Here is a 19,818-nt window from a genome sequence, read left to right as displayed (position 1 = left end):
AACAGAAGCAACGTTTCAACCATTTTCACTGAGGGCAAACCAGCCACGATTCTCAATAATTCAGCAGCAGGACAAATTCCGCCAAGCGCTCTCTCTCCCTCTCTCTCTCTGCTCTCTCTATCCATCTCCCTCTCTTTCTCGTTTTCGCTTTCTCTCTCCCCAACTCCCTCTCTATCAATCCCTCATTTCCAATCTCTTTTTTTTCTCTCTCTCTCTTTCTCCTTCCCTCCTGCTTTCTCTCTCTTCCTCTTCCTGTCTCTCTCTTTCTCCCCCTTCTCTCTCTCTCTCAATTTCTCTCCCTCCCGCTCTCTCCCTTTCTCTCTCCCCATCTACTTCTCTGTTCCTCTCTCTCCATCTACCCCCTGCCCCTTTTCTCTTTCTCTCTCCCTCCCCCATTCTCTCTCCCCCTCTATCGCTCTTCCTCTACCCCTACCCCCTTGTCTCTCTCTCCCTCCCTCCCTTTCTCCCTTTCTCTCGGTCTCTCTCCCCATTCCCTTTCTCCCTCTCTCCCTTCACCCCTTCCCTCTCTCATTCTCTCCCTCCCTCTCCCCAGTTCCTTCTCTCTCCCTTTCTCCCTGTCTCTGCCCCTCTATCTCTTCCTCTCTCTCCCTCTACCCCCTTCTCTCTCCCTCTCCTTCCCTCCCGCTCCCCCCGTTTGTCTCTTTCTGCCCGTTCCTTCTCTCTCCCCTTCTCCCTGTCTCTCCCCCTCTATCTCTCTCTCCCTCTACCTCCTCCCCCTTCTCGCTCTCCCTCTACCCCCTCCTCCCTCCCTCTCTCCCTCCCTCCTGCCCTCTCCTGCTCCCTCCTTTTTGGCGTGGCCTTACCTGATACTTGAATAAAAATACACTCCTTAAGTGGATGACTCATAATTGTAGATAAAAATACCACAGGCACAATAGTAGTCGGGCGACGTCACACTTTTTCTGACATACTTTCACAAAGCACATAATCCAAATAGAGAACGTGTCATTTTAAAGCATTTTACTTACATAAACTGTCACGATAACGCACTTGGACGCTCGATAAATCACTGACGAAAATATAAACGATAAACAATAATACTGACTCAAATGTACGCTGCTGATAAAATAACTTTAAAGTAGGATTAGGAACAAAAAAAATATGATAAATCTGCAATATTTTTATAAAAGCGAACACAAATTTGCATGGAACACATAGACTGGTTGGTTTTTATAAAGGTTTTTCTTCACATTCTTCTTTTTAATGTTAATTTCATGACGATTATTCACGTTTTGACTTGTCGTCTTTGTCATTTCGTGTGCTTTTAATCACTTTGTTGACCAATCGTGCCATACAAACAAACTTGCCGTGCCTAATGGCGTGATTATAACTGAAGGACTTCCTGTTCCATTTCTGTGACCGATTAACTGGCTGCTTTACCAAACGATTATTAGTCCACCATTAATAACGTAATAAAACAAAGGCCGGGGCTTCGCGGTGACTCACCCGTGTGTTTGTCAGCGAATGTGACAGCACACGTTTGCATAAGAGCGGCCAGCGCATGTGGAGCCACACGAGCCGCGCAGCCATAGGAGCTGACCTCACCGCCAGCCAATGTGCCCTGCCTGAGTCACAGAGCAGAGATTAAACCCGCCTACGCAAGTGCACTCTCTCTAAAGTTCCCCTGACGTTAATCCAGCCAGGAGCTTCTGCCCGTGTCCTACGTTTACAAACAGCCAGCGTGTGACAGGACGCTAGCTCAGCAGGGCGGCGTTAGCGTTGTATTTAGCGTGTATCTGGAGTTGGACGCAGAGTTTTACGTAACGAACGCGCAGACCGGTAGCTGCTTCTGTTACTAGCGTGTTATGATGAGTACATTTTGGCACATTTCCCCCCACTCGCTGCTTTGTCTCAGCTCAGCGGGCACGAGGAGGATGGCTGAAGCTGGGGAATATGGTCTTTGTATTTGTGCAAAAAAAACAACAACACACTGGCGAAAGTAAGAGCTGCGTGTGAGGCGAGACGAAACGCAAGAACGCCACTTCTACGTGTGCGCGGGGTCGGGAAATATGTGTAGTTTTAACCATAGCTGCGCAAAATATGGATGAAGTTCGATATATCGCTGAAGAAAATGCATACATAAACGATAAAACAGTGGTCCCTCGTTTATCGCGGGGGTCACGTTCTAAAAATAACCCGCAATAAATGAAATCCGCGAAGTATCAGCTTTATTTTTGACAGTTATTCTTGATGTTTTTGTCTGTAAAACCCCTCACCACACACTTTATACACTTTTCTCACACAGGCGTTAACATTTTCTCACATTTCTCTCTCGTTTAAACTCTCTCAAAGTTCAAACCTTCGTAGTCGTCTTTGTCGGTGCAGAACGTTTCATCGACGTAGTGGGTTTTGTCGGGGAGAAAACAAATCGCAAACGTACAGCACTTCAGAGTCACACTGCAATCCGACGTTTATGTAAATTCGGAGGACGGAGGAGACTGATGGACAATGGTCTACAGTCCAACAGCCAATCAGGACGAACGACACAATGGTCTACAGTCCCTTAGCCAATCAGGACGCACAACACAATGCACGCTCATACGCTGTAAAAAAAAAAAAAAAGCATGAAAAATTGCGCTAAAAAAAGTCTGCGAAACAGCGAGACCGCGAAAGGTGAACCGCGATATAGTGAGGGACAATATATTCCACTGATAAAATAACCTTAAAGTAGGATTAGGAACAAAAAATTATTCTAAATCTGCAATATTTCCATGGAACGCATAGACTGGTTGTTTTTTCTTCTGCACTCATCTCTTTTAACGCTAATTTTATGATGATTATTTACATTTTGATTTGTTTTATTATGATTTTAATGTGTTTCTTATCGATTTTACACGTAATAGTTCCACCTTTGCAGTAGTAGAGGCGCTAACACGATAAACTACCGTATTTTCCAGGCTATAAGTCGCACTTTTTCTCATAGTTTGGGGGTGCGACTTATACTCAGACGCGACTTATACGTGAATTTATTAAATTCACATATAATTTCACGTGTTCGTTATTGTCACACTGAGAACTGCGTAAGGGCGCTCTAGACTTGTGTACCAGTGTGTACTACTCCTGTACCACTGAACATTTTAAATATCAACATTACGGTAATTTAAAAAACATCTGAGAAAGACAGAACAAAAATACGTTAGCGTGCTGTACTGATATTCAGCCTGTCGTTCTCCATTTTATTTTTATTATTACAACTTGCCTTTAAAGATAAAATGTCTGTTCTTAGTCTCGGATTTTGTAAAATAAATCTCCCAATTTCTTCATTATTATGCATTTTTTGGCTGGTGCGACTTATACTCCAGAGCGACTCATAGTTTTTTAAAAAATACAGTAGTTCTCGTGTCTAAATGAGGGATGCTTCTAAGATTATTTTTTGGTTAGCATAATAACGAAATTAAATAACGATGAGAAGAACACAGTGAGAGTACAGCGTGAGCGTTGGAGTCTGGATCCCTCGAGGAGAAAAACAGACGCAGGAGAAATGGCCCCTGACGCGCAGCACACATCGTTACTCAACCATCGGTGGCTACGAGGACTGACACTGCAGAAGAAGAACAGAAAGGCCGAACGCAAGACGCACAGAGGTCACGGACGAGCCAGAGGTCGTTCAGAAAAAACAGAGAAATAACAAAGAAATAAATGCAATAAGGTGTCGCTCGTTACACTGCATCACGTATGTAAAAGTATTAACAACACATTATAATAAGGCCTGTTTTGGGGTCAGTATTTATCCTGTGTATATTTTATTTGCAGTACTTTGAGATTTTCGGTTATTTTTTGGTGATATGATCAGATTTAAGCTGTGAAAGATTAAATTAATAACTTATACGATTCATTACAGATGCAAACTAAAGACTAAACTGCTCCATTCTGCTGTTTATTTTATTGCGGCTCATGATTTTTAATAATATTGAAGCTTTAGAAGAGTTTTGGTGGTGAACAGAAGCCTACTCCGCATCAACAGAAGCCTACTCCGCATAAACAGAAGCCTACACCGCATAAACAGAAGCCTTATTCGCATAAACAGAAGCCTACACCGCATCAACAGAAGTCTACTCCACATCAACAGAAGCCTACTCAACATAAACAAAAGCCTTATCCGCATAAATATAAGCCTACTCCGCATAAACAGAAGCCTACTCCGCATAAACAGAAGCCTACTTCGCATAAACAGAAGCCTTATCCATATAAATAGAAGCCTACTCCGCATAAACAGAAGCCTACTCAGCATAAACAGAAGCCTACTCAGCATAAACAGAAGCCTACTCAGCATAAACAGAAGCCTACTTCACATAAACAGAAGCCTACTCCAAATAAACAGAAGCCTACTCCGCATAAACAGAAGCCTTATCCATATAAATACAAGCCTACTCCGCATAAACAGAAGCCTACTCCGCATAAACAGAAGCCTACTCCGCATAAACAGAAGCCTACTTTGCATAAACAGAAGCCTTATCCATATAAATAGAAGCCTACTCCGCATAAACAGAAGACTACTCAACATAAACAGAAGCCTACTCAACATAAACAGAAGCCTACTCTGCATAAATAGAAGCCTACTTCACATAAACAGAAGCCTACTCCGCATCAACAGAAGCCTACTCCAAATAAACAGAAGTCTACTCTGCATAAATAGAAGCCTACTTCACATCAACAGAAGCCTACTTCACATCAACAGAAGCCTACTCTGCATAAATAGAAGCCTACTCCACATGGATGAAACCTACTCCATATAAACAGAAGCCTACTCTGTATAAATAGAAGCCTAATCCACATCAACAGAAGCCTACTCTGCATAAACATAAACCTACTCCACATGGATGAAACCTACTCCATATAAGCAGAAGCCTACTATATATGCACAGAAACCTACTTCACATAAACAGACAGAAGCCTACTCCACATGAATAGAAACCTGGATAGAAGCCTACTCTGCATAGACAGAAGCCTACTCCACATGTATGAAGCCTACTCCACATGTATGAAGCCTACTCCACATGTATGAAGTCTACTCCACATGTATGAAGCCTACTCCACACAGACAGAAGCCTACTCCACACAGACAGAAGCCTACTGTCCTCAGCCTGCACAGACGTTGTTCTGGTGCTGCACTGCTGTGAGGAGCTGGACTCACCTCTGGCTGAAAGTTTCTTTGTGTTAATTATTTTTGCAGCGTACTCTTGACCAGTGGATTTCTTGACACATCTCCTGACGACAGAGAAGGCTCCTCTGAAAGGCAAAACAAACCAATGACACTGATATTACAGTTCAAAGTTTTGTGTTATTAAGTGTAAGGATTTAACAAGCTGCCACCACGCGAGAACCCCACACAAAAGAAGAGGTAAAGGAAGTTACATGCATAATTAATAGTGTCTGACATAGAGTCTTTGAGATGTGAGAAGGGGTCCTGGTTACTAGCGCGTGACAGGGGAGAGGGGCTTGTTGCATTGTCAGAGGACCTAGTCATTAGCTCAAAGGAGGAAATATGAGCAGGGATCGAGTTAGGAGCTGGATCCACAAATGGCCTTAACATTTAACTGTGTCAATCTTCATTATGATCATTCAAAGTCAGACAAGGCCATGTGCTGGTCCGACAGCTGCCACACTCTAACACAACATTTTACAACATCCTTCAGGGGATTGATGCGGCCGCCGTTATGACAATACGTGTGCGTTCGTTGCACGTAAATTATGCACTAATGCAACAAAAAATCAGCTCGCTTGGACCTGCCTGCTTCTCGTTCTGGTGCCTCACGATCAGCTCTGCAGCCTGCTCAAATATGCACCAGCAGAACGGGAGACAGAGGTTCCCACACGCTGCTTACTGACGTGTGCACCAGGATACACTGACAAACAAGCTGCTCGTACAAGCGGGTGTTTCGTGTTTCTTGCTGTAAGTGCGAATACTAAACTGCGGAAGCCCCTAAAGGGTAGAACGCACGCTCCTGCAGCGCACACGGGCTTTCAGATGTTCCTGACAGCCTCTCATGCCCCTGTCAACGCCAAGTGAAGCCTCACAATGGCAGCAACGCATAGACGAAAACGTGCAGGACACACGCCACACACACAAGTGAACACAGGGGCCAAGGGGAGATGGGAACGGCCGCTTACTTTCCGAGTTCCTCGTAGAGCTGATACTCGTCTGTGAATCTCGTCGAGGTGACTACTGTAGCCATGATGAGCCGCGGAAGGGAAAGGGGTGTATCGCCTCCTGTCCGCGCAGCTTTCGTGAGGAGAACGCGTGAAGGCAGCAGAGGGAAGAGCTTAGAGGAGCAGAGGAGAGTGGGAGGAGGAGGTGGAGGAGGAGGAGAGGCAGAGCGCGAGCCGGAGGAAAACAGATCCTCTCTGGACAGGAGCGCTCACTCTGTCACAGCAGCGCGGAGGGGCGGCAGACCTGTCCAAATATAACGTTTTTATCCTTTTATTGCCTGTATATTTGTATGCTTTTAGTTTTGTCTTGTGTGTATTTTAGTTTGTAGTTTGTGTTAGTGATATGCACATGAATCTGATGCAGGAGTGTGCACAAACAGCTCTGCAGGAGTGCGCGCTCCCGCCTCTGCGCGCACACTCAGCGCAGCTTTGGAGCAGAGTAGTGGGATGTAGCAATGCGCGATCATTTTCTGTGAAAACATCTCCAGAATTAGGTTGAAACATCCTCGCAGCTGATCAAATAAAAGGTGAAAAGTGAGTAACTGTTGAACAGCAGATGTGGCAGGATGAAGGAGCAAGTACTGCATTTATGTACACAGATGTGAGGATACAGTATTTTAATAATAATGGTAAGACACAGAGAGCTGCACATCTATAGTGTTTGTGTTTACACCTGCAAGTATGAACAATGCAGATACAACATGTGCTGATGCAGTACTGTCAAATAAAACTATATTACTATAGTTTAAGGTGAAAGGTGAGAGAAAAAACATAACCCAGGTCAGGAGTTTCATGAGCTACATAACTACAGTTATATATTAATAGAAACTGTTCTGCCACTTTGTTTGCCAAATCAAATGTTGCTATATATGCTTTGCTATTTGCATGTAAAAGTTATTAGACAAAGAAAGCACACATCAGAGGTATGTTTTTAAAAGTATGAAGGTGGAGTGTACAGTAATCACACAGATTTGTATCACTGAACTGTTTCTTTTCTCTTTTCACTGAGGCACAAACTTCAACAGACGCATTTCAGTGTAAATTTATTTGGTAAAACACCGACTGAATTCTCCGAACTCTTAGAATGCTCCATAAATGCCTCCAGGTTAAGACTATTACAGGAAGTTACTGTGGAGCATTTGAGGCAGAAAGAGAATGACTCACCCAAGAGGAATGTTTTCATTTTGAGTCGTGGCGGCGTTATGTATCTTTGGTGGGGCTGTGCTGCGCTGTGACATCACTGATCAGGGACATCCAGGGTCCTGCCGGGGACCGTCCAACAGACGGGTGGACACTTTGGCAGAGTACACGTGGGTAAAACCTTAATGTCCATTTTGTAGCTGTCACTCAGTTCAGAACTTAGTTGTCAATATTGTTAAACCAAAAAAACAAAAAAAACAAGGGAAACTAGGAATCTGTTTGTGGCAATAACAATAATAAAAAACATCAGTTGTCATTAGAATTAATTTAGTAAGACGAACAATGTCATTATGTAAGTGTATCATTCGGTCTGAGGTATTTTTGTAGATCAGGGGTCACCGACCTTTTTGAAGCTGAGAGTTACTTCAAGGGCACTGAGTCATACGAAGGGCAAAAGTTTGATCTGCTCGTCTGAAATAACAAATGTGCTCAGTTTGTCTTTAGTTAAACATTATTAATAATGATAAATGATAATCATCTATGTGAAGACACTGATCACGTTAATGATTTCTCACAATAATCAACAATGAGCGAGGAGGGAAACAGATCTCAATATTCAGCACTTTAACTTTATTAATCTTAGAAATAGTTAAATTTCCAGATGACACTTACATCACTACATCTCACAGGAAAAATGCCCATAAACCTTTTTAACAAAACATGTTGTACCATGTTTCAAAAAGTTATCAATTATGTAATGTTAAAGAAAAATCAACTTACTTTTATACTGACCTTTGACCTGAGTAGGTCAGAGTTCACCTTAACTTTTCTATATTTCACACATGATGAACATATTTTCAAGATATTGTTATTTTTAAATCCATATAAATGCGAGGGTGATAAAAAAAAATAGCAACAGAATAAAATAAAATTTCAGATGCAGCTCATTAGTGAGTTGTGCCATTTTTATAACTAGTCTGCGGGCGACTCGTGGGCGACTCGTGGGCCTTGGGGGCGACCTGGTGCCCGCGGGCGCCGTGTTGGTGACCCTGTTGTAAACTATCAAGACAACAAAAATCATCAATCATCCTCACGCACAACTCCCCAGTGTGGACATTTGTCTCATCTTTAATGGTGTCATTTCAACCACACACAGACCCACGTCACACACTGACCCCCATCACACACAGACCCCCATCACACACAGACCCATGTCACACGCAGACCCCCGTCACACACAGACCCACGTCACACACAGACCCACATCACACACAGACCCACGTCACACACAGACCCACGTCACACACACAGTCCCATGTCCCGTGTGCAGTTTGTCCAGGGGACAGTGGGTGAGTCATGCTCTCACAGCCTCAGTCTTGTCTGTTTGGTCCATCAGGGAAATGCTTATCTGCTTTTCCACTTACAGTATCTAATCAATTTTTTTCTTGTTTTTTTTCCTTTCTTATATTTATTTCTAAACTTAGCGGAATAAAATGTTTCTCTGAAGGCGCGACCCCACCTTTTTAAAGAGTGCTTTCAGTTTGCAGACTCTGCAATGCTTGATATTCATTTGTCTTTCTCCTCTTCCACGTTCCTGGTAACTTTCCCCTTCATGGCCGACTTCCACATCCAGCCAAGGCCCCCAGACTCCTCCATGGAGTTCTGGGTCAGCCAGAGGGTCGTCAGGTGGGTTCTGAGCCGCCACAGCTGTTTGGTTATAATGTGCCAATCGTCTCAGGAGATATTTGACCATGTCGGGACGACTTTCTGCTTGGTCTGACCTCTCATACGGGTCACTGCTGATGTTAAACAGCCACACAGACTTCCCTAATGCATTACGTCGCTTCTCCAGCCCCTGCCACTGTTGTGCTGCACTGGGAAAATAATGTGGAGGTATCCAGTCCCCACTGCCAATATTACCAGTCAACAGCTTCCAGTCTCCAACTCTGATTGCTGCTTTAACTCCGGTGTCCCAAATTCCAAAACCATTTTGTAGTAAGGCCTTGTTATATGGCTCTTCGGGCCTCCTGGAAACTGGGTCAATATTAAAAAGGATTTCAGAACGAGGAGAGGGAACGCCTTTACTGATGGTCTTCCAAACATCATGACCATCGAGAACGAGCTGAGACTGCAGTGCACCAGCCAATCCCAATAAGGTTGGAAACCAGTCAGAGACGTGTATGAGGGCACGACTGACCACCCCTTTGTTTTTTAAGAGTGGACTATGAACAAAGCCCACAGCACGGATCCCTCCCTCCCAGTAGGTCCCTTTACCACCTCTCAGGGGCCAGTTGCTGGCTCCAGACAGTGGCTGTCCTCCATTATCAGATGAGTAGATCAACACAGAGTTTTCATAGAGTCCATATTTCTTCAGTTCTTGGACCACCTGTCCAACCCCATGGTCCAGACAGCTAAGCATTGCAGAATAGTGACGTCTGGGACGATTTGTCTGAGAATCATAAAGATGCAAATAGTGCTCTGGTACCTGCAAAGGTGAGTGGGCCGCCTGGAGGGACAGGTACATGAAGAGGGGTTTATGGCCCTTGTGGTTCCTTAGTATCTCTTTAGCTCTGTTTAAAATAAAAGTCAATTTATTGTCATTGTACCAAAACATGTACCAAAATCTTTGGAAAAGCATAGGATGCCTACCTCTCGATGTAGAGGAGAGTGGAGTAGTTACCACTTTTGTCCCAGGCAGGTCTGTCTCCCTCATGTAGATCAAACCCACAGGCTTCAGCTCCATCACAGCTTTGATAAGAGAAGTGATCTCCGCTGCCCGTCAGGGTTCCCAAAAATGTTTGAAAACCTCGTCCTGTTGGCAGACAACTGTGTTTGCAGAAGCCCAGGTGCCATTTGCCCACCATGTGAGTGGCATATCCAGCCTCTTTCAGACGCTCAGGTAAAGTGGGGATGTCCGGGGGTAGACACAGGGGCTGACGGGGACGGATGATTGAATGCTGCAGACCAGTATGAATCTGATAGCTGTTCATAAGAAGACAAATAACATTGACTTAGCAAAAACATGTTGAAGACGTCAACACAAATCTATCAGCAGCCTGAGCTAATGCTGAGCTAAACTGGCAATAGTTTACTCCATGAGAAAGAATACTTACTTTTTATACCAGTGCACACTATGGTACTTTTTAGGCCATTATTATTACTGTTGTTATTAGAAGTAATTAGAAGTAAAATGTTATGATTTATACTTTTCAGTGACATCATGCTGTGGGTGTTCTACATGCATCTCTCTTGTGGAATGTTCAGCAGTTACCATGGTGACACAAGGCAAACACTGTCAAAATGTTTTAAGAGCTGAAAAAATGCAAAATCAATTTAAACAGCCCATTTTCGGGAGCTTGTGATCAATACGAGTGTTCATGATCACGTTAAAGTGTTTGATTTTCAACTAAAAGGTGAGAGTGACTAACTGAAAAACTGTTGGCTAATGACTGTAATTTTATTTGAGAGGGACTTTTAACGGCACAAATCAGCTCACCAGTTCCGACTATCTCAGTTCTTTCTGGTCAGATTTTGTTAAAACAAAGCTCAAATTAAAGTCTAACTGGAGTAACAGAGCTTCAGTCAGAGCAGTGTCTACAGTTAGCATCACGCCAACCAGGAAATGTTAATGACGACAGCTGCAAAGTATCAAGAGAAGGATAAACACACCTTTAAAACAACAAAAGTAAGAGTTCAGTTTACCGTCCCGTCATGAGCTGGCTGCGTGAGGGCGAGCAAATGGGTTGGACATAATAACTTTCGAGAATGACGCCGTCTCGTGCCAGCTGGTCCAGCGCGGGAGTGTGGATGTCAGAACCATGGTATCCAATATCTCCATAGCCCTGGTCGTCCACCATGATGAAGATGAGGTGAGGCGGCTTGGGCCTGTCATTAAGTGTTTTTCCAAAGCAGCTGAAATGTCCAGACAAGGTCCCTGCAAACACCAAAAATAAAAATACCTTTATTCCCATAATCCTTGCCAAAAAAGATCTTGATGTAAAATCTATATTTCCAAGGATCTATCCTGGTCTTGAGCTGGTGCAGGTTTGATGAAGGGCGGTTCTGGGAGGAGACGTCTGTGTGTGTCTCGTTGGCTCGGGGAAACTTTCACTTTTTGCAGAGATCCGTGACATTCCTCGATCTGTGCCGGCGCCTCCGGGGATCTGCAGCTCATGTGTAACCGTATGCAGACCTTATACAGTCTATGTGTGCACAGCATTCACAAACAAATGGAAATCAAGATGGTGTGAAATGTCTGAAGTTTCTATAGTTTTACAATTCATTTTCAAGGTGCACATTTGAACTTTTTTGATGGGAGTTTCCGTCACCTGCTTGAGATGTCATTGCTTTACCTGAAATGTTCTACAGTACGGCATTAAACGTAACTATCTCCATGGAGAAATGAACCCAGTCACACTAAGAATGCCTGATTTTCAAGGTATTTTTGAGAACTAAAAACAACTATAATTGAACAAATGCAAAATATACTTTGATAGTCATAGTGTGGAACTTTCTAGGCCATGTAATAAAGAGACATATGCACAGAGGCAACAGCACAAATCAGCTCACCTGTTGTAGTTCCAGCTAACTCTTTCAAATTAAAGTCTAACGTGAGTAACAGAGCTTCAGACAGAGCCGCCATCTGCATGTCATTCCCTGAGGATGTGATGCTCACACCTAAACAAGTTATAATGTGTATCTTTGAAATAAACTATAAAACTACAGAAACCTTATCCTTGATTTTAGGTTAAGTATGTGACCAGATTTTCAGAAAACATGGTCACATAAGGTCTATTTATGATCGGTCAAAACCGAGAGAAAAAAGCGGCAGTATAAACGTCGGGTTAGCCGTTTCAAGACAAGGCCTGCCACAATAATCACGATGTCGAGTTATCGTTTAAAACATGAAAGCTGGAACTATATATCGCAATACGGGGGAGATTTCTGTTATTTTTATGTTATATGGTTTTACTTGAGCCGCAGAGGAATGAAAAAGTAACATCCAGGACAAGTTATTTCTTCATTCAGCTGTTTCTTTGCTGTAGCTGAGGCTTTTTAATGATTCTGTATTTTTTTTTATTTTTATTTTTTGTGTCAGTGGCATAAAGTAGTTTCAATATTATCGTTTATCATGCTATTTCCCTGTAGTGATATATCGTGCTTCAAATCGTCACAGGTCTATTCAAGACACGTAACCATAGAAACCAAAGAGCCAATCCAGAGCCAGGCTGTTAAAGGTAACGCCCCTTCCCGCCCGCACCGCTGGTTTAGCAGGAGGCAGGTGCTTAGCTTACAGACACAATAGTGAAATAAAAACCCCAGGATCATGTAGAGCGGGTTAATACGAACATTTAAGACCAAAATGATGAGTGACAGCAGCAGTTACAGAGAGAGAGGACAGAGTATTTCAATGTGAAGTGAAATGGAGCCAGAGTCAATGGAGCTGGAAACGCGCCCATGATCATTTCCTATTTGGAACGTGGCGGCGAGCAGGTTAGCTATGTCCATTTATATATAGTCTATGGCTGTAATGATCCAAAGTGAGAGTAGAGGTTTCAAAAAGTTGTCAGCTGGACTCGTTTTTTCATGATGTTTTTGGCTTCCATTAGACGTCATTTTCACTAAATAGAATCAAATAGAATCCAGTTGCCGACATCACACTCTGAAGCAAATGCACATTATCGGCTCAAATGTCCCAGTCTTCCCCATCAGCTGTGGTGTGAAAACATGAAAAATACCAGTGTTTGAGTCTGTATCTTCTTACCCCACCTCTTGTACACAGCTAAGATATGTTTCATATTCTATGCCTTATTTAACAAGTATCTTTTACTGTCTTTGTTCATTTATTTTAACTTTCTGTGTGTGAGCTACTGTGTCCCTCCAGACGGATCTCTCTCGCTCTGTGTTTTATACAGATTGATATCAGTCTGGTCTCCACGTTCTCCGCTGTGTCTCAATCCCGCTCAAACATGATCGTCCAATCAGATCAATTTTTTGCAGTGACACATGTGAAATGAAACATCTCATTGGTCACCTCTGATTTACAAATAAAATCAAATTTATCTCACCCCAGATTAACAGAGTTTAGGCTTTGATCACTGATTCTGCAGAAATCCACCATGTTTTTCAGCCCCTGTGATTTGTTTTTCCTTTAATTTTTCAAATACGCACAGACCATGCCTGTCCCTGATTAGCTAATCCATCTGTCAATCACACTCATCTGAAAACAGAGAGAAAAGTGTGTTCTGGATCCCCGACAAACTGTGTCCAAGTAATTTCCTGTAAATCGATCAGGTTTACCTCAGTCTAATGAAGCAGAATAAAACCCTGTTTAAACCCAACGGAAAACTTGATGAAACTACAATTTATGAAACAAGCCTGAGGAATTAACACCAGCACTATACAACTCTAAATAATACACAATAAATCTACAATTATACAATTATACCACAATGCATCTGTCTGTGTGTGTGTACATACAGCTCAGTTAATGTCTCCAGTAAATGTGTGTGTGTGTCCGTGTGTTTCCGTGTGTGTGTCTGTGTATATTTGTGGGTGTGTCTGTGCATATGTGTGTGTATGTGTGCGTTTGTGTGTGTGTATATCTGTGCATATATGTGTGTTTAGGTGTGTGTGTGTATGGGTGTGCATGTATGTGTGTCAGTGTGTGTATGCTTATGTATTTGTATGTGCATGTGTGTATGTGCATATTTGTTTGTGTGTGTATGTGCATGTGTATATATGTGTGCGCGTGTGTGTCCATGTGTGTGTAGGGGTGTGTGTGTAAGTGTGTATCGGGGTGTGTGTGTCAGTGTGTATCCTTGTGCATGTGTATCCGTATGTGTGTGTCTCTTTGTGTGTGAGTGTGTATGTGTATCCGTGTGTGTGTCTCTTTGTGTGTGAGGGTGTATGTGTGTGTCTCTGTATGTGTGTGTATCTGTGTGTGTGTCTCTGTGCGTGTGTGTCTCTGTGTGTGTGTGTCTGTGTGTATCTGTGTGTGTGTGTGTGTCTCTGTGTCTGTGTGCGTGTGTCTCTGTGTGTGTGTGTCTGTGTGTATCTGTGTGTGTCTGTGTGTGTGTGTCTCTGTGTCTGTGTGTGTGTCTATGTGTGCGTGTGGGGGTGTATGTGTGTGTGTGTGTATATGGGTGTGTGTATGTGTATGTGGGTGTGTGTGTGTGTATCTGTGTGTGTAGGGGTGTATCTGTGTGTGTGTCTGTGTCTCTTTGTGTGTGTGTATCGGGGTGTGTGTGTGTGTATATATGTGTGTGTGTCAGAGCACATGAATGAACATCCGGTGCTGATGAGGCTGTGTATTGATCGCTGGCTCTTAGCTCTCACCTCAGTCCTGTCTCATTCCCATAAGACTGAGAGGAAATCGATCGCTCGGATACAAGTCCATTTCCTAAATTGTAGAGGGAAACTCGTATTGGTTTACCCTCGCCCACGGTAACACACACACGGGGAAAAATAAAAACACAAAAACACAAAACAATGAGAGCGAGGCTAGAGTTACATTCACAACAGAACTATACACCTGTCACAATAACTCATTTTCACCTGCGATATTATTGTACTGCTGAAGGAAATATAAACGATAAACGATAATATTTAAACAAAAACATCAACAGAATTAACCCCAAAAACAAATTTAAATGTTCAATATGGTAAAAAATTAGCTGGAATAAATAAATTCCAAAATCCGACACTTTGGGAGTTAGTTTGTGTCTATAATGAGGTAGAAGTTCATAATTCAATCCTCTACAGCTCAAATCTCATCGTAGAACAGAAAAATAACTCAAATGTTCCCAAAAGTGCAAAAAAAAAAAAGTCCCACGATAAAATGTATTAAAAAATGATTGTTCAGTCTGTCATGGACTGAAGGATGAGTCGGTGTAAACACAGGACCACACAAGACGGACATGAGGAGTGACCACTCAGAAATATGACAAGAAAATAACTCTGTTTAATCACGAGGAGAAGAAGGGACGAAGAGATGGACGGATGGACAGACGAAATGACAGAGGGACGAAGGGACAAAGGAACGAAGAAATGAAGGGACGGAGAGATGGACGGATGGACATACGAAATGACAGAGGGACGAAGGGACAAAGGAACGAAGAGATGAAGGGACGGAGAGATGGACGGATGGACTTACGAAATGACAGAGGGACAAAGGGACAAAGGAACAAAGAGATGAAGGGACAGAGGGACGGAGAGACGAACGGACGAAGTAATAAAGGGAAGAAGAGATGGACGGATGGACAGACGAAATGATAGAGGGGCAAAGGGACAAAGGAACGAAGAGATGAAGGGACAGAGGGACGGAGAGACGAATTGATGAAGCAATGAAGGGAAGAAGAGATGACGGGACGAAGGGACGAAGTGACAAAGGGATGAAGAGATGGAGGGACAAAGTGACGAAGCAACAAAGGGAAGAAGTGATGGAGGGACAAAGGGATGAAGGGACAAAGTGACGAAGGGATGGAGGGACAAAACGACAAAGGGACGAAGCAACGATGCAAGTCATGAACAAGAACAAGCGAGCAAAAGAAGCAAAGAAACCAATCTCCCCTACAAAGTCAGTACACCAGTGGTAAAAAGTAAAAAATGTAGGTATCTGTACTTTACTTAAGTACATTTTACAGTGGATTCTTTGTACTTTTACTTCACTACATTTGAGAGCAGTATCTGTACTTTCTACTCCACTACATTACTACTACTACTACAATAATTCAGTTTATTCTGTTGATCAAAATTCACAAATGCACAAATCTGTATCAAAATTACTGTTTGAAGCTTCATTAGATCTCAAAATCTGTGCAAAAATATCTTTACTTTTTACTCTTTAAGTACATTTTTAAGCAGGTACTTTAATACTTTTTCTTAAGTAGATTTTTTCATGTGGTACTTTTACTATTACTTGAGTATTTTTTTGTTTTTTTTTACAGACACTGGAGCAAATTGATAGCAAAAGATGAAGTTTAAATCTGTTAAAAAATTAAAACTGGACAAATCGTTGTAGGACTGAAAATTGAGTACAAAATTGAGTACTTCTTCCAACACTGCAGTATCCTATATACAATAAACTGTCATATCAGCGTATCACAATATCAATAAAATACATGTGGCACTTTGTACATACGTGTACTTGTATTTTGTATAGAGACTTTTGTTGTTACTGCTCTGATCAAGCTCTAGATGAAAAAAAACAACAAAAAAACAAAAAACAAAAACAAAGGGCCCACTCCACTCACCTTAAAGAAATAGTGACCAGGACATCTGATCCATTGTCATCCCGCTGCACAGAAATAAACCATATTAGTTCAGTAAGAAAAAAAAACACACATTAATGTAGGTTATTCAATGCCAATGTCAAGATGGTGCCAGTAGAGGGCGCCATCATGAGGGATAAAACAACACATGCAGAGAAAAGATGACAAACAATGATCTTGAGGAGTAAATAAGACACATGTAGTGAAACATATAAGTTCATCAGCTCATATTTCTGTCTTTTTGTCAATTCTTCTGACACTTTTAAATGTAAACTCTGAACATAATCCTATTTCTAAAGGTCCCGTATTGCTCTATTTTCTGATCTATGTTATAATGTTGTTTCCTGTGAACTGAACTGAATAACTGAAACATTTTTGCCTTTCTGCTACAAGAACGGTATCCATAACTTTGACTATATCGAGTACAGCGGCGTCAAATAACAGCGCTAGGAGTTTTAACCCGATGTGGCAGAGGATTTAAGCGAATCAGACGAGATTCCAAAGTAGTTTTTTTAGTTTTTTAAGGGCCCATATTACGTCATTTTCTGATCAATGTTAACATACTGTTTTCTCCTCACAAACAGACCTGAAGTTGTGTTTTGTTTCAGTCACGCATGTTTAACACACAAAACATATTTAAACTGAAAACACTCTGTTCCACCTTGTGATGTCATCATGTGGCGATACAGGAAGTGCTCCGCTGTGTTTTTAAACTCCACGCACCTTCATTTCTAGAATCATTTGGATCATTTCAGCTCTGGAATTGACAAGCTGAACTACTGAGCTAAAAGGAGCTGTTAACCTGAAAACTACCACTTCATGACATCACAAGGTGGAACAGAGCATTTTACGGTTTGGAGATGTAGATAGACTAATAATAAAGTTACTCAAACATGTGTGAATGAAACAAAACACAACTCCAGGTCTGTTTTTGAGAAGATAACAGCATTAAAACATGACTTAAAGCTCATAAGAGTTGATTTTGTATAATATAGAACCTTTAAACATAAACATAAACAGCAAAAAAATGTAAATTCCACTGAGCACTTTCAGATCAGCACAAATACAGAAATACGAAAGGACTTTGGGTATAATTTTTGGGACAGATGGTGTGTGTGATTGTTTGCAGGTGAGAGTATAAATGAGTGTGTGGTGACAGCACACAGAGGTTATGAAGGGCCACCTGGCAACCTGCCTCCCTGTGTTATGAAGCAGATGACACAGCTCATCCCTCCCAGCGCTGTCACAAACCGAGGTCAGGGGTTCACTGTGGCCAGGGGAATACAAGCTGGACACTTCAAAGTAAAGGCAAGTGAGCTTTCAGATAGAATAAGAGACACAAGTACACAGACAAATACAGGGCTGAGGTATTATAGTGGACGTTTAAGCTCCTATATTACGCAAAATGGAGTCTTGTGTGAGCTTTAAGTCGTGTTTTAATGCTGTTACCGCATCAAAAACAGACCTGGAGTTGTGTTTGTTTCATTCACACATTTGGGTAACACTTTATTATTAATCTGTCTACATCTCCAAAGCTCAAAATGCTCTGTTGTGATGTCATGAAGTGGTAGTTTTCAAGTTAACAGCTCCTTTTTTTTTTTTTTTACCTTTAATTTAGTATAGATTGGCAATTCTAGGGCTGAAATGATCCAAATGATTCTAGAAATGAAGGTGTGTGAAGTTTAAAAACACAGCGAAGCACTTCCTGTATTACCACATGATGACATCACAAGGTGGAACAGAGCGTTTTCTGTTTGAGAGAAGAACTCAGTCTAAATCTGCAGGTTTGTTTGTGTGTTAAACATGTGTGAAATGAAACTCCAGGTCTGTTTGTGACAAGGAAACAACATCATAACATAGATCAGAAAACAGTGTAATATCGGCCTTTAAACACATTTAAACATTATTATTATTATTATTGACCGTTACACAAATGCAAAACCTGGTGTGGGGCTAATACCGTTTATATTTCAAACAGATCAAATAGACAGTCTGGTGAACATTAGTCTTGGCACAACTACAAACAATAAATGTAAATTAATTATTCAAATTGCTTTAAATAGGATTTGGAACATGAAAGTAATTTTGAACAGCAAGAAATAAGTTGTAGTAACTGCTGTCAGTGGTGGAATGTAACAGAAAAGTACTGTACTTAAGTAAAAAAATAGGTATCTGTACTTACTTCACTACATTTGAGAGCAGTATCTGTACTTTCTACTCCACTACATTTTTGAACTGGACTGAAAAGTAAAAGTATATTTTATTATTGTTGAGACCTGCGGAAAAGGCTGAGAGTTTATTTTTTTAACACGTTCATAGTTTGAGCAAACAAAAATATACAAATAAAAACAGCTAGAAAAAAATATCAGCAAAAATCCCTACATTTGAAGCTTTATAAGACCTCAAAATCTGCGTGAAATACTTTTACTTTTTACTCTTTAAGCACATTTTTAAACAGTTACTTTAATACTTTTACTTAACTAGATTTTTTTCATGTGATACTTTTACTTTGACATGAGTTGTTTGTTTTTTTTGCTCTATATCTGTACTTTTACTTTGTAACAAAACTGAGTACTTCTTCTTCTACCACAGATTGTTGTAAGAGTCAATTACAGCTGTCAACACTCCTGAAAAATCACTGCTGCTCAACATTTCACCACCGGAGGGCGCACTGCTCCAAAACAAAACTGACACATACTCATAAATTTGAACTTAAACGACTCCGATCCGATATTTGCTGCATGTATTTGCATTAGAGCTATATCAAAAAGGATAAATGAAGACAGATATAGCCTTAACGAGCATGTTCAAACACACAGGCCGAGACCTTTTGTGGTGCTTTACAGGGACAGGTCTTAGTTACTATCCTGAGGCCTGGAGACAGCTGCAGGGACTGACTGCCAAAGGGAGCAGCTATCATTGGTAACCTCCAGCTGCCTTGATAATAGCAACATCCAGACCGTACAGACAGGCAATGCCAAATACTTTGATGATAACATAATTGGCGTTACACAAACATCACTCATATTCTGCTGTTAATGGTTAAGGCGTTATAATTTATGAGCTCAAAAAAATACGACGTTTTGTACTGATATTGCGTTTTAATGTTTGCGTTTCTGGATTAGAATTGGGAACAAATGGTTTTCGGCATGTGAGAAAGTGTCATTAAGCACGCAAGCCATTCATCAGAGGCTTTATTCTAAGCTGTGTAAAGACAGCGCCGAATCTCTTAACA

At 41.6% G+C, this 19,818-nt stretch overlaps 2 protein-coding genes across 15 annotated transcripts in view; both read right to left on the bottom strand.

The window, feature by feature from the left end:
• Positions 1-6,310, bottom strand: part of camk2g2 (calcium/calmodulin-dependent protein kinase (CaM kinase) II gamma 2) — a 57,830-nt gene extending 51,520 nt beyond the window's left edge. For all 14 annotated transcript variants that reach the window (XM_055227385.1, XM_033979387.2, XM_055227388.1 and 11 more), the window contains exons 1-2: positions 6,133-6,310; positions 5,156-5,250 (exon numbers count right to left, since the gene is read on the bottom strand). In XM_055227385.1, coding sequence (XP_055083360.1) covers positions 5,156-5,250; positions 6,133-6,197 — 160 coding nt within the window. In that variant the 5' untranslated portion in view covers positions 6,198-6,310. The remainder of the gene's footprint in view (positions 1-5,155; positions 5,251-6,132) is intronic.
• Positions 6,311-8,791: 2,481 nt separating this feature from the next.
• Positions 8,792-19,503, bottom strand: si:dkey-174i8.1 (arylsulfatase I). Its single transcript, XM_033979341.1, has 4 exons — positions 19,428-19,503; positions 11,014-11,245; positions 9,961-10,293; positions 8,792-9,881 (listed from the first exon to the last, which is right to left on the bottom strand). Exons 1-4 carry the CDS (start codon positions 19,501-19,503, stop codon positions 8,792-8,794), a joined length of 1,731 nt encoding a protein of 576 aa, XP_033835232.1.
• Between the last annotated feature and the right edge of the window lie 315 nt (positions 19,504-19,818).

Source organism: Periophthalmus magnuspinnatus, chromosome 15 (genome assembly GCF_009829125.3).
Source record: "Periophthalmus magnuspinnatus isolate fPerMag1 chromosome 15, fPerMag1.2.pri, whole genome shotgun sequence".
Classification (NCBI taxonomy): Eukaryota; Metazoa; Chordata; class Actinopteri; order Gobiiformes; family Gobiidae; genus Periophthalmus; species Periophthalmus magnuspinnatus.
Note: the sequence above shows the minus strand (reverse complement) of the source record. Positions and strands in the feature narration are given on the sequence as shown.

What these genes read in the sequence shown, in the direction of transcription:
- si:dkey-174i8.1 (XM_033979341.1), bottom strand. Translation starts at nt 19,503, where the DNA reads ATGATAGCTGCTCCCTTTGGCAGTCAGTCCCTGCAGCTGTCTCCAGGC. An exon ending in AGTAACTAAGACCTGTCCCT is followed by an intron (nt 11,246 to 19,427) that starts GTAAAGCACCAC and finishes TGGTGTTTGCAG; the next exon opens with GGACCTTGTCTGGACATTTC. An exon ending in AGCCAGCTCATGACGGGACG is followed by an intron (nt 10,294 to 11,013) that starts GTAAACTGAACT and finishes TCTTATGAACAG; the next exon opens with CTATCAGATTCATACTGGTC.